Source organism: Oxyura jamaicensis, chromosome 12, assembly GCF_011077185.1.
Source record: "Oxyura jamaicensis isolate SHBP4307 breed ruddy duck chromosome 12, BPBGC_Ojam_1.0, whole genome shotgun sequence".
Classification (NCBI taxonomy): domain Eukaryota; kingdom Metazoa; phylum Chordata; class Aves; order Anseriformes; family Anatidae; genus Oxyura; species Oxyura jamaicensis.
The window spans coordinates 8,865,320-8,879,941 of NC_048904.1; the positions used below are offsets into that span (position 1 = coordinate 8,865,320).

The 14,622-nt window shown below is 36.7% G+C and overlaps 1 protein-coding gene across 16 annotated transcripts in view; it reads left to right on the forward strand.

Annotated features, from left to right (window-relative positions):
* DOCK3 (dedicator of cytokinesis 3) overlaps window positions 1-14,622 on the forward strand; it is a 212,402-nt gene that overhangs the window by 153,951 nt on the left and 43,829 nt on the right. For 15 of the 16 annotated variants that reach the window (XM_035338064.1, XM_035338065.1, XM_035338068.1 and 12 more), the window contains 8 exons: window positions 2,288-2,480; window positions 3,782-3,909; window positions 4,874-5,020; window positions 7,047-7,145; window positions 9,313-9,407; window positions 10,994-11,069; window positions 11,957-12,057; window positions 12,510-12,568. In XM_035338064.1, the coding sequence (XP_035193955.1) occupies window positions 2,288-2,480; window positions 3,782-3,909; window positions 4,874-5,020; window positions 7,047-7,145; window positions 9,313-9,407; window positions 10,994-11,069; window positions 11,957-12,057; window positions 12,510-12,568 (898 nt within the window). The remainder of the gene's footprint in view (window positions 1-2,287; window positions 2,481-3,781; window positions 3,910-4,873; window positions 5,021-7,046; window positions 7,146-9,312; window positions 9,408-10,993; window positions 11,070-11,956; window positions 12,058-12,509; window positions 12,569-14,622) is intronic. The other variant, XM_035338067.1, reaches the window with a different exon arrangement.

The window sequence follows — 14,622 nt, forward strand, 5'->3', positions numbered from 1 at the left end:
TTGGAAAATACAGTACTGATTATATAAATCAAATTGTTTAGGCAGACCAAGGAAATTGTGTACTAGTTCCAGAAAGCTGGACAACTCTTAAATATCTACAGAAATGCTTGAGGCCTTAGTAAACATAATTTTCTTCACACTTGTCCTCTTATCCAGGCTATTAAAAAGATCTCGGTACAGTTCTTTTCAGCAATGAGATGAAGACAGTTTGTGTCCTTACTTCCAGGCAATTAGTTTGAGAAGAGTAATGCTCCAGAACATTTTCAGGTGTTGTACAGAAAAAGACCTTTCAAGGAACTGATAAAACAATATAACTGTACCTCAAGACGGCTCCAGAGCTTCCTGAAAAGTTCCCATGCATATCCTTAGATTGCTACTGGATGTCCTAAATCACCATAGAAATCCTCCTGCCTCACAGTAATAGAAATAAGTTTAGGAAAACTGTGAGGATTTGTTGGGTCAGTATTGTAATTTCACTTGCATTATCTCAAAGATAAAGATGATGAATGGATTTGCAGCTGTTACAGCCTTCCAATAGTACCATGAACTATTTAAATGATTCATATTTGTTTATTTTGTTAGTACATTGTATGTATGTAGCAACAAATAGGTGACAACACCCAGGAGGCTATGTGGGTTTTTGTGTAATCTGAATTGATTGTAACAAGACAAGATGTTGAGAGAGATAACAAGCACGAAGAAGAAAGAGGTAAATTTATATTCAGAATAATTTAATGAGCTCTTCAGTGTTTGCTGAGTTAGTTATAAAAATAACTTATATTTTACTGAAAGACTATTAAATAGATATCACAGTTGTTTGAAGGAAAAGATACTTAGAGGAAAGACTTGGCAAAGAAGGAAGCCATATATTGTATGGGATTAGGAGAGGCATTCCAAGTGTTACAACCAGCATGGGAAATGTACAGTAATGTTTATGGAGTGAGAAAACAAATCTGTTCCGCAAGATCACCTTTTCCTCACAGAAGAAAAATGGTAGGTCTTGGGTAGGGCTAAGCTAAACAGAAATCTGCAACTAAGTTGACTAAATGTGAACTTCTGCAGGAAGGCAGTGTGGTTTGTATGGACAGCTTCAGACAAGTGAGGGGAAAACGGTGAGAAGTGTGCCTAGTGGTGACACTGTGGCTGATACAGGTGGAAGTAAGAAAGCTGAATCAAAATGCTCTGTTTAGGAGGATTTTTTTTACAGAGAGGGTGATCAAGCACTGGAGTGGGCTGCACAGGACAGTGGTGGAGTCCCCATCCCTGGAGGTATTTAGGAGACATGCAGACATGGCACTAAGGGACATGGTTTAGTGATGGGACTCAGTAGGTCAGGTTGAGGGTTGGAGTTGGTGATAAGAAGGTCTTCTCCAACCTAGATAATTCTATGATTTTGTAAAAAACAGTGTAACAGTTCAAGAAAGCAACCATCAGGGAATTTAAGTAGTTGTAAGGACAGAGATAGGGATAGACCTTGGATAGGATGTAAAGGAAGAGAATAATTTTAAAGCTTTGGAGGTGAGTGGCAGTTGTTAGGTATGACACCAAGTCCATGGAACTTGAGAATAGGATGCATGGAATTTTATAGTTATGAAGAAATTAATTGAAGTGTGAAACAAAAGATGAAGAGTTTGGTTTGTGTTGTGGTGATATTGTTTCTGCACTCCAGCTTACTGGATAGCTCCAGGTTACTGGAAATATCCACTATTGCAAGAGTCACGTGCACACTTACTTGCATGATGTGATGCTTCTTTCACATGAAATTGCACCCTATCCCTGTTGCAGAGAGAATGTAATATCACATGACAATTATGCTATGGTTAAGGGTCTGTCAACATGTTATTCAGAATATTTTTGAGAGTTCTAACTCTCTTACACAGTTCCTCAGTACAAAAAAAAACAGTACTGAATTCTATAATCAGAAGCCATTTTTACAGTTATTGAAAAAAGTAAATTGACACAAACAGACTATTTTCTGTCCTTCTGTACCTTATTTTTTCTGTTTTATAAACCATGTCCTAAAATACAGCCTTTTGAAGGTCTACAGAAACTGTGCTCAACTTACCATATATATGACAGTATTGCAACAGAGCTTGATTTTTGTATGCATCTTGTGATTTGGTCACTACAAACTTTAGGTATTGCAAAACATTAATGCTAGCCATAGTGCACTATGTAGGAGCTTTTTCCAGACCCTTAATTCAGTTTTACTGTTGTTTCTATTTCAGTGCCTCTAGTTGCAGTTACAGAATTCACAGTTTTCACATTCTTCATTTGGTTTTTACAGGCTGCTTTGCTGAACTCCTTCCCCGCTATCTTTGATGAGCTGTTGCAGATGTTCACTGTGCAGGAAGTAGCAGAGTTTGTGAGGGGTACTCTGGGCAGCATGCCCAGTACCGTGCACATTGGACAATCAATGGATGTTGTTAAGCTACAATCCATTGCACGCACTGTTGACAGCCGCCTGTTCTCTTTCTCAGGTAAGACAGTGGTATGAGTCTAAGTTGTGCTGTTAACTAAGAATAGGAGCACATTACCTTTATTTTGCAGTTGCTTTATTGCAAGCTTAAATAAATAATCTTGGTAATTATCTATCTAGGTGGCATTGTTGTTACAATGCACACACAGTAATATATGTAAGTTTCCCTCTTAGAAAATGTTAATAAATTCATCATGGATAAATTGTAGCTACTGAAGGCTGATAAAATTATGTTAACAAATCAAGGCAATTATTAAAACTGCCAAATCTCACTTGATACTTTATATTACTGTTGTATTGCTTATTACTGTAGTTTCAAAGACATGGATAGGAGGATTAACCTACTTTCCAGCAAGCTTATTGTCTGAGAAAGAAACAGGGAGACAATTGCATCAGAAACCCAATACGTTCGTTTAAAAAAATATATTTAATCTTTACATGACGATACTTGTATAGCTCCACATATTAGTAATTGTTTAAGATGCATTGAATGAATAAGGGTTAAAGACAGAGTCTATTTCATATATAAAGGTCCAAACAAAAGAAGTTACGAAGATAATAGAGGAAGGTAAAAAGTACCAGAGGGTTTATCTTCCCTGTAGTGAGGAACAGAAGTGAGTGCACTCAGTACTCAATTCCCAGGTCAACAATCTCTCACGTGTTATTTGCCCCTAGGAAAATGAATCTAGTTGCCAAGGTCATCTTTTGCCTGCCAACCCTGCCTACTCTTCTGGCTGTGTAATTAAAAGCAGATATATTCTCTTTTTTCTTGTCTCCTGTATGGTGATGACTTGTTTTCCTTCCATCTCTCCTATCAGTCAGCTTCCTGACGTTGTCCCACTCTTTTTCCTCCTTTTTTCCTGTTTTGGCTACTGTCTTCTGGAGCTGCTCCTGCTCTTCCTCCTTTAATAAGGTTAAGGTTTGTAAGCCAGCTAAATGAGAAGAATTAGCCAGTTTCCAAGAGGCATAATATTGGAGGACCCTATTAGCTGTGACAACAGAGCTGAAAATGAAATCAACATCAGCAAGTATCAGTTCACAACTGTTATTTCCAAGCTGAATCAATATTGAAAACATCATGTATACTTCATTTATGAACTTCTGAAATTAGATGTACCGTTAATTCATTATGTATATTCTTGGAAGTGTGTTGTACTACGATCTGTATAGTAGAATTTGCACCAATTAATCAAATATGCTGTTTATCAATAGGCTAATTTGGATACCAAAAGGCTGCTGATGGGGTTGGTTGAAATTCAAGTTTCTTTCAGAAGAACTGTGATACTATTTTCCTTCTTTCAGAGTCCCGGCGTATCCTGCTACCTGTGGTTCTTCACCACATTCACCTTCACCTACGACAGCAGAAGGAGCTACTCATCTGCTCTGGCATTCTCAGTAGTATTTTCTCCATAATCAAGACCAGCTCTTTGGTAATCTGCTGCTTGACTTTTTAATTCCATCACTGACTCAGTAAAATGAAGGCTGAGGGATTTCTATAGGTTAATACAGGTTTTTCAAAGATCCTTTTAAAAATGAAATTCTGCTAAGTTTCTGTCAGCAGGAGAGCATCTGAAATGAGGGTCTGCTTTTGTATGTGTGACTCAGAGCATTCTGGTTACACAGTGTTCTTGCTGCTAGGAGGGGAAAAAGGATATGCATATACCAGGTTAGACATTGTTTAATTTTCTTCATCCAAGCCCAGAACTTAGATGTCAATGGAGTTCAGAACCCTACACAGCTCTAGGACTTGTAGTTCTGCAAGAGACAGTAACTAGCACTTTATGACTCATGTTAAATGAATACTCTGAAATTATCCAATCAATAAAATCACACATACATTTAGAAATTGCTGCTGAGTTTAAATACCCAGCTTTTATGATCGTAAAACTCTGATCCAAATAGTAACTTGATAATTTAAAGCAATGCTCACAAACAGGGTGGTGAAGTTTCCCCACCTGACTCTAAAGGAGGAAGCTCATAATGCTAACTATAAATCATACCAATGAGCTTTCTCAGTAACAAATTAAGGCTTTGTGTGAAGGGAATGAAATGAAAGGTACCATGGTAATAAGCTGAATTAATGCTGCCATAGAATAAAGGCTATTGACCATATTTTGATCCCATTTTATTCTAGAGTGTATGCAGGCCTTTGATTATAGTTTTACCTTATGGCTGTGACCCTGAATGTTTCTGTCAGAGAGGGAGCAGGTAACACACACTGGCATCATAACGGTATCTGGTATCCATGATGAATTTGATTGTACTTCTTTGAACCTCCATTATAGAAGTTTCTACTAAAATGAGTGATTGTGGTATGGCTGACTGAACAGAATTCTCTGCCAATGCCATCCTCTCCAGATTCTAACTGTCTTGTTTGCTCACCACTTACTGTAGGAGGGAGATGTCGTGGAGGAGGTTGAGATGATGGTGGAAAGCCTCCTGGATGTGCTTTTACAAACTCTGCTTACAATCATGAGTAAATCGCAGTCTCAGGAGGCGGTAAGAGGGCAGCGTTGCCCGCAGTGCACAGCAGAAATCACTGTTAGTAACTAACAATCAGTTTCTATTTCCTGCTTCTTTAACCTTTGGTTCAGTCCCTCACCACCACCTGCACCTCATTATCATCTCTCCTGCATGAATGCCCAGGGCTGTCTCTTTTCCTCAATAAGCCACAGATCCATTCCTTCCTCTGTGTGGTAGTGAGGTCTGCAGGAAACAGTAGGGCTAAAGGAAGCTTTTGTGGATTTCCAGGTTATTTTCTTGTTTGCCTTTGCAGCCATGATTAAGAATTAGTGTTTAGAACTTGAGACATGCTAACTGGGTAGCTGCCTAGGGCTTCACCCCTAAATAGGAATTGCCAAGGGCAATATGAGCATCAGGCTCTGATTCCTAAGTCTGAGAATACCATAATTTCCAATGGACAAATCCCTTAACACCCTAGAGATATTCTGTTCAGGTTCACTGATTATTTCATGCAAATGAAACACAACGTGCTTTTGAAAAAGAAATTAGCAGAACCTACATCAAGTGAGCTGTTGAGCATGGTGGGAGAAGAGGGAAAAGCCACTACTTTGTCTAGGCTGTCAGCTTAAGCCTATGGGAAGAAATTTTTTCCTTGGCATTAGTGCAACAAGAGAAAAGGAACAGAATTACTGATCTGCTTTCATCTTCTGTATTCGTTACCCTTTCTATACTGTCCTATTCTGGTCTATTTTTGCTTAGGAGAGTCTCTACTGCAGCTTTTGCGCTATGTATTATGTTACGGTGTTGTCCAGGACATCCTTTTTTTTTAGACTTTTTTTTTTTTTTTTTTTTATCAAATGGCTGAAACCTCAGAGATGCTGGGGGACAAGTGTACACTAAGGTACACTTTTCACACAAGTGAAAAGATGGTATCTTTCTATGTTAGCTCAAAGGAACTAATAAATGGTAGAATCCTAATAAAGAACAAGGCATTTCATAGTTCTTAAAATGTCCAGTAAAATCTCAGCTTCCTTTTACTTCTGCCATTTGACATGCCATTATTTATCACAATACAAGAGCACACTATTTTTCCCAATGAAGTTCATCCCTATGAAGTTTATTGGAACAACCCACGTCAAAGCTTCTGTGTCAGTGCTTGAGACAATTTTAAAAAATAAAAATTGAAGGGAAAGTCACAGTTATAAAAACCCCTCATATTCGTTCCTGAACGTGTATTTTACAGCACAGTGATATGTGTAATCTTTTTAGATACTGATTAGAAAGTAGTTTGCATGTTTTGCAAAGGATTGGCAGACAGAAGACATATTCCTTACATTCTTGCCAGTGCCATGTGCATTATCTTGGACAAATTGCTTAACTTCTCTGTGCTTTACTTTCAGATATGTAGAATGGGGGAGCCCATCTTTGGAAAACATTTTGGGATACTGTGGTAACTGGTTAGGGTGCATATGCTCTGCAGGCCAGACATGTAATTGTAGCTCATGTAGGCTTACCCAAGCTATATTCAGGGTATCTTAATGGAATACTGTTAATATTGTAGCTATGACAGCATGTAATTTGGTGAACGCTAATCAGCCAAATATTTACAAGATTCCAGACACCTTTTGTAGCCCATACTGATCCCATGCTGTTATCGCTATACCGTTTTCAGTATATCAGCCAATTAGTTTAAAATATTCCTGGTATGTCTGCATGAGTAGCAGTCCCACCTTTGTTAGCATAGTATATTGAGTATAAAGTAACTGAGAAGGTGACTGTCAAAAACTGCATGCTTGGAGGGACATTCGTTAATGTCTGTAATAGTAATTATAAATTATTTTTGTTTAGACTACAACATTTGTTAAGACTTTTAAAAATGGCATCTGTGGGAGAGCCTGTAAAAGGTGTATTCCTGTATATTAACAGTAATTCAAGAACTGTTAACTGTTAATGCAGTATTTTTAATTTCTGTGCATGTCAGCTTTCCTCTCATAGGCATTGGGGCCATTTCAGACCCCTCCCTTTATACCTTACCCTAGGTTGAGTTTTATATTTATGAAATTTGAGATTGTCTGAACTAAATAATTTCTTATCTTGTCAACAGGGAGAATACGTGTCCTGTCTTTTATCTTTGCTCCGTCAGATGTCAGACACTCATTTCCAGCACTTGCTGGACAACTTCCAAAGCAAGGATGAACTAAAGGTACAACAGAACATCTCGTGTGTAGGGTCCTTCACTCCGAATGAGAGAGAAGAGGGGAATCCCTCTAGCATTACTTGCTCTGCTAATTGTTCCCATTCATTGCCACTCTACTTTTATAGACCTTCCTTTCCCTCTTATGATAATAGATGCTATGTTATAAAAGCATTTAATAATTGACACTGAACTATCTTGATAAACAAGAGCAAATAAAAACCAAAGATAGGTATTATCAGCCGTAGAAGCTTATCATTGTAGTACAATATAGAACATAGAGGAGCAAGTTTTTTCATCCCATGAATGTAGTCAGTTGTACTATAGAATATTGCCAGATGTGAAATACGCATTAATGCTTACTTACAAAGAGTGTTGAAATTCATTTTATGCCAGAGGAGTGTTTCAAGCCTTTTTTGGGATACAAGTATGTCTAGCAGATGAAATCTTTCTTGGGTAAGCAGTAATCTTACTAATTCTCTTGCTGAACCCTCCTAAATGTGTGAATGTTAACTTGAATTATGGCTACCCATGAACAGACGATGGCTGGTAAGGGACCAAAAGATCTCTATGTTGGCTTTTTTTTTTTTTTTTGTCACTGTCATTTTGAAATGGCAGATCTCAAAACAGCAGAACCTGACTTTTTCTCTCAGCTTTCATAGGAAAGAGGAGTATCTCAGACAACAGTCTATTAAAGAGGCAAAATAATTTTGTAAATAAAGACAATATTTTATATAACATGCTTTTGATTAGTATGACACTTGATAAAATATAGACAATGAGTGTAATGTGGCTGGAACTTAAGTTACCTTAACAAATGAGACGGAGAAACAGAAGTCTGAATATGCTTTTGGCTTCTATGTATTTCATGCACATGTAGGGAGGCTGAATAAATTGGGGAAGTACATTTGGGATGATGGAATTCTCACCTGTAGATTGCAGGGTTCAATGCATCTCAGATTGATAGTTACTTGAGATTAATACCTTTCAGACAGTTGCTTCTAGGAAAATGATTTGGTATATTAACTCATATTCATTCTCATTAAATATTTTTAAAAGCTATCTAAACTATAGTTTGTATTTCATAACAGTGAAAAATGTGTTGTTAAAATAAAATTTATACTCATAAGAATGAATACAGTTGTATCTCTGACAATCTAAGGATGTGTTCAGCAGTATGACAGAAGCTGAAGATATTATCCCCAACTTTTTTCCAACTATCAGTCTATCAGTTGATCTAATAAAATACATTACCTATTCCTTTAAATATCGCTGTAATAATATTTCCAGTACTTTTTCTTGAATAGGAAAGCAGTATGTTCACTTACCTGTACTACATTTAGGCCAAAATGAGGCCGAAAGTCAAGGAGCTTCTTATCCTTCACCCTTGGCAAAGTTACACCAAGATACCTATTTTCCCCTCAGCCCATCAGAATTGAGGCACAATGGTAGAACAGTTTTGAATAAATCTTGTACTACCACTTTCTATGCTGTCTTAATTTCGTGTAGAAGAAAAGTGAAACAACAAATCATAATTTGCAATGCTGACCAGTCATCTTTCATCCTCACTGTTCTTCATAAATGCAGAGGTGCAGGTAGTCACAAATCAGTAATGTTTTCAGGTATGGGGAATTTTTGGAAAGCAAATGTTCAGTGGAATATGTTTGAGAGATCTTTTCTGCTGTCTGTCAGAAATTAGGTTTTATGTTGCTATTTTAAAAAGGACATGTAGGAGTTCTACCAAGTTTGTATGTGTGCTTTTTTGTCAAATTTGTGACATAAGTGCAAAGACATTTGGACAGATGCTGTCATTATTTGAATGCATAAACCAAATAAATAGCTGTGATTCCAACCTGTTTGAAAATAGCTGCAAATTGACACCGGAACTCTGGATGATGGTATGGGAAGTCATATACATTATGCACATAAGGAAGTTTTTCATCTCACTGTAAAAGATTTAAAAGACAGATACAACCCAGTCGGTACATATTAGATGCAAACAAAATGGAACATTATCCAAGTATTTATTTTTACCTATTTTCAGATGAATGTCCTGGTGACATAAAGCTCACGGGGAGCTCGCTCTTAGGTTAAGAAGTGCTTGTAATCAGGAACACAAATTAACCTTCAGCTGCTAATGCTTTTTTTCTTTTCTTTATTTTTTTCCTTGCAATAGGAGTTCCTCCTGAAGATTTTTTGTGTATTTCGGAACCTGATGAAAATGAGTGTCTTTCCTCGAGACTGGATGGTGATGAGGTTGCTCACCAGCAAGTAAGTAGAGAAGCAGGTATAAACTTTTAACATTCTATATCCTTTTTTTTTTTTTCTCCTCAGCTGGACACTTAAAACCTGTGCTGCATTGTTTGATCTGACTGAAATTTGGTGTTCAAGGCAGGAACTCTGCAGTACTCGTCCTAATTCTTCATTTGTTTTAACAATCCATATCAAATTTGGACTTCTGTTATCATTCTGTTTTCTTATACTCTACCAGTATGCACAGGTGTCAGGAATTACAGGTCTAACCTCAAAGCTGAAGTAGCTGCACTGAGGGTAAGAGTGGCACAGCAGATCTCATAACACGTGGCAGGGAGCAGGTACCCACAATAAGTTGCTATTAAGTCAGGCTTCTCATCTCCCTTTCTCCGAAAATGACTACTTTAAATGTCTTGTCTTTTCCTCTAAACAACACTCCTTAACCTACAGAGAAGGTCTCAAAGTTAGAAAAGGAGGGTCAGACCCCAGCAATGTTACCAAATACATTACAAATAGTTATTTCTCAATAATGATGTAATTGGCCATTTTAATGCTTTATTTTATCTAATTTTGTTTCTGTTAAGTACTACACTGTTTGTAGCGGTAGCAGTGTGATGAACAAATGGTGGCTTGAATTATTTACTCATTTCTTGTTTCATTAGATAAACTAGCTGTAGAATTAGTACTGGCTGAGAACTCGAAGGGTTCCCATTACAAGAAGACAGGCAGGTCAGCTGCTGAGCTGTATGCTCTGCGTGTTCACAGCTAATGAGAAGTCAAGGAAGTGGATTTCAGTATTTTCAAGCTTTCAAATTAAATGAAGTTCTGTAAGAAAATAAGAATCTACATAAGAGTAGTTACCTCAGATGCTCTGTTACCTAGTTCCCTTTGGTACTATTTTGTTATAAACTCTTAAGCCAAGATAGGTCTGTTTAGCAGTGTGACTGAAAGTATTGCTTGCATGTGAATGAGAGAGAGCCTGGATTTTTTAATGCTATTGTAGTCTTATCCTACATGCTATTTATTAATTCCTGAATTTATCACATGGCTTGAGTACTTTTCCTTGAAGTGTATTTAGCCACCTTCAAAAAAAGGGGGTGAAGGGAGCCTTTGGGGGGGGGGGGGGAGAATTGGAAAAATACTCACAAATACATTGAGTTGAATCATGTGCCAGATAAAGGACCATAATATAGCCAAGAATTAAAACAGTTCAAGCTTTTTGAGTTGCTGCTCTTTGGAAAAAATATTTCCGTTAAAGTAGGAGAAAGATGGGTGTATTCTTTCATTTCACTGTAGGTAATATAGCTCAGCCATACAAAATAGATGACATTTGTATACAGGATATATACAAAATAGAATTATAAAAGCTTCTATATAAATCCCCCAAATTACAATAATGATAAAGATTCTTAATTTTATATCACTTAATACAAGCTATTGATTGAAACACAGAGAATAAGTGACTTCTGTGCAAATCTAGCAGTAAAAATGAAGAATGCCTGTCTCTGTAGGTATAGTAAAATCAGCACCACAGACCACTGTGATATGATTTATACTCCAGATTCAAATGTTTTCTCTTTTCTTTTTTTCTTTTCTGACTGCAGTATCATAGTTACAACAGTTCAGTACCTGTCTTCCGCACTGCACAAGAATTTCACAGAAACAGACTTCGATTTTAAAGTAAGGATTGATGCTGAGAAAATATTACAACATGTTTAAACTAGTAGTACCACAGGCACAAGAGCTATATTAGCGATTATACTTGCAGCATTCATTTGATTATCTGTGAGGAAAGATGATGTAACTGATGAACGAGAGGAATTTGAATCTGCTGTGGATTGAGGGAAGCAGAACTGAATGCTCAAACCTAGTAAATGGAGGCCTTTGTAAAGGAAACAAATATCTACATAACCAGTGGAGGTAACGAAGCCTGTTGTCAGGCCTAATAAAATATGAACTCAGTGCTTTTCCTGAAGTCAAGGTGTTCATAATCTTCCTCTCCCAGAGGCCTCTCTCCTTGGTTGTTGACTTAAAACTTGGAGGAACACAGTATCTTAGAGTGTTTTCCCTGTCTGATGTGTTTGAAAGTGGTCACAAGCTCAGTGTTGCTAAGGAAAAGCAGCCAGACGTGTACCTTTATTTGCACATGCACACACACAGCATTAATGTATAAGGCTCATTTCTTTCAAAAAACAGGCTAAAGTATAAAGCTCTCGTTCATAATATAATGTAATCTCTGTTTTGTGTTTTTTGGTTGTTGTTGTTGTTTTGATGGATAAAATCTGTTTAGCCTAGAGAAAGAGAACAAGTTAAACTCTGAAGTAGCCAAGTTATTCATTTTTAAACTTCGGTGCTAAGAGTAAAGCTTAGTGACATTGCCTTCTTTAATATCTTTTCCTAACAGTTTTTAACCCTTGGTGTCCTTAAGAGTTTAGTATCTCAAGTCAAGAGGCATATTGATTGTTACATGTTTGATTCTACATACAAAGGAACATATGTCTTCCTACACTTGTTTAAAACTTACTCATTGGAGTGTAATGTTACAAAACTTCCTTTCTGTGTTACAGGTGTGGAACTCCTATTTCAGCCTGGCAGTGTTGTTCATAAACCAGCCAAGTCTGCAACTAGAAAATGCCACACCAGCTAAGAGAAAGAAGATTCTAGATAAGTAAGAAGATTTTTTGTTGGCTTCCCAGTCTTTTCTGCTGCCTGAAAAATTGAGGCTTCTTTTTCTATCACAAGTCCCTGTGATTTATGATGGAACTTGGAATGTAGAAGAGCTTGGGAAATAAATAAATCTCCTAATACAATACTCAGTGATAAGTTTTTTCATATTCTTATGTTGATTTAAATGTGAATTCAATTGAAAAGGCTTCCTGGAGAGGTAGTTGATTCCGTCTGCCTGTAAGTGTTGGAGGCGTTTGAATAATGCCCTTAATAATATGCTATAACTTTTGGTTAGCCCTGAAGTGGTCAGGCAGTTCGACTTGATGATCCATGTAGCTCTCTTCCTTCTATTCCAATTCTATTCTTATTCTGTTTTATTCCTTATTTTTTTAAACGTCACCGCCTTTGCTGGTGTTTTTTCCATTAGGCAGTTGTCTATCTCCTCTCTTACAGATATGGTGATATGAGAGTGATGATGGCATATGAGCTCTTCAGCATGTGGCAGAACCTGGGTATGACTCTTCCTTCTCTGTCTTAACAACCAAAGCCAAAGTAACCCCAGATATCAGTTAGATTTTTTAAATTTATTTTAATATCATGTATCACTTTACGTTTCTCTTAAGAGTTGTAAAACAAGGAAGCACTTCTCTTCGCCTACCAAAAATATTCTGTGGCATCATAGTCTCTACTTCATTTGAAGTAATATGTTCCTACCAATTTGAACGCTTTCTTCTCAAATGTGACAGTGGTAGGCTTTGTTTTTGACATGTCAGTGACAGTTTTTATGTAGCTGCAAATATAAAATCAACTTATTTTAATCTCTTCAACTGTGCCGCAGTCTGCTTCAAATGGAAGTACTCTCTGACTTCTGTGTCTATTTCCTGGCTGTAAAGCAAATATTTACATTTTCACAGATATAATTAATTTTATCAATCTGCATATGATTCAAAAGCCAAAGTTGTTATGATGAAAAATTATAGGTACGGGTGTTTGATGATAGTGCCCAGAAGTGACATACAGTAAAGCTTCTTTTTTGTCTTCTTCAGGCATTTAGTATGCACATAGGAACAAATTCTACATTACTGCTTAAAAATACCAAAACAGAACATAAAATTTCAACTTCTATAATTTGTAACCTTTTCTTATATATTTTGATAAAGAAACTAAGCATATTACACAATGGGGAATACATATCTTGCTACACGTCTCAAAAGGTAAATGGAGAATTTTCATCTAGGACTTGTGCTTTGAGAAGTGTCCTGCAGCAGTCTTGGGTTTAGGTAGTTCAGGATTTTATTAATAAAACAGCCAAATAACTCCTGTACTAGATGAGAGCAAGTCCAGCTAGGCCAGTATCCTGTCTCAGTCAGGGATCAAAAATGAATACCTATGGAAACATTTGAGGACAAAGGAAGCATATAGTATTCTACAGGAAAATAAAAAAAAAAAAAAATGCTGATAGCAATCACAGATTATGCAAGGTTCTGCGAACAGTTAAATCATTAAAAGCGCAAAGGATGCAAATGAAACTGAGTAACTTGATAACGTGGCTGCAAGCAAGTAATATACTCAAAAAGCCAAATACAAACATTTTATATGTAGACACATACGTAGGACTGCTACTCAAGAAAAGAAACTACGAATGTATCATGCTGATAATCAGCTGAATGGGAACTACCTGTAAAATACCATGAGTAAAAACAGTAACATGATCTTTAAGAAAATATATAAGAATATTAAGTAAGAGAAGGAGGACTATATTACTGCTGCAGCTTTTTCATAGGTGCACTTGATTTTAGAACAGTTGGTCTGGCCCTGCAGCTTATAAAAACCAAAGACAAGTTCAACAGAGTTCAGAAGACAATTAGGAAGATGACTATAGATGTAAAAAAAAAAAAAAAAAAAAAGTAATCAAAAAGACTGAATAAACCTTAGCTGTCTTGCACAGCTAAGATGGTACAGGCAGACTCGATCACAGTCTTGAAGTATCTGTGTGGGGAATAGAAAGCTCTCTAATGTAACAGAAATCAAATAACTGGAAAAATACACTAGAAAACTTTAAATATGAAGAAAGAAGTCTATTATATACATATACAGATAAAGGTATTTATCATTGAGCCTTATTCTAAATATGGCTATTCCAATTTATTCTCTGCAGCTGCAAGGTAAGCAGGCCACAGAAGAGGTTGTTAGCAAATGCCTTGAGTTGCTGTTGCTGAGAATCAATGCTATTTTGTCCTAAGTCAAGGTCAGCAATGAAATTGTGACTTCTATAGCACTGATGGCAACAAGCTCTCTGGTATTTAAAATCTAAGTATGTTCTACTGAACATAGTTGTTCTCACCAACCCTTTCCAATACTTTCTTTCATAAATTAAAAGCATCTGTCCTCTTTTCCCCTTGGTTAGTATGTTTTAGTTTGTCTTTAATGGTTTGAATTCCATTACAAATGAAATGCAATGACAGTTTTTGCTGAAGGCTTTGGCATTGAAATTAAAAATGCAGACTTTGCAGGAAATGGTGTAAAGCAAGGTATTGTTTCAGTCCTTTTAGGAAAAGAATGTACT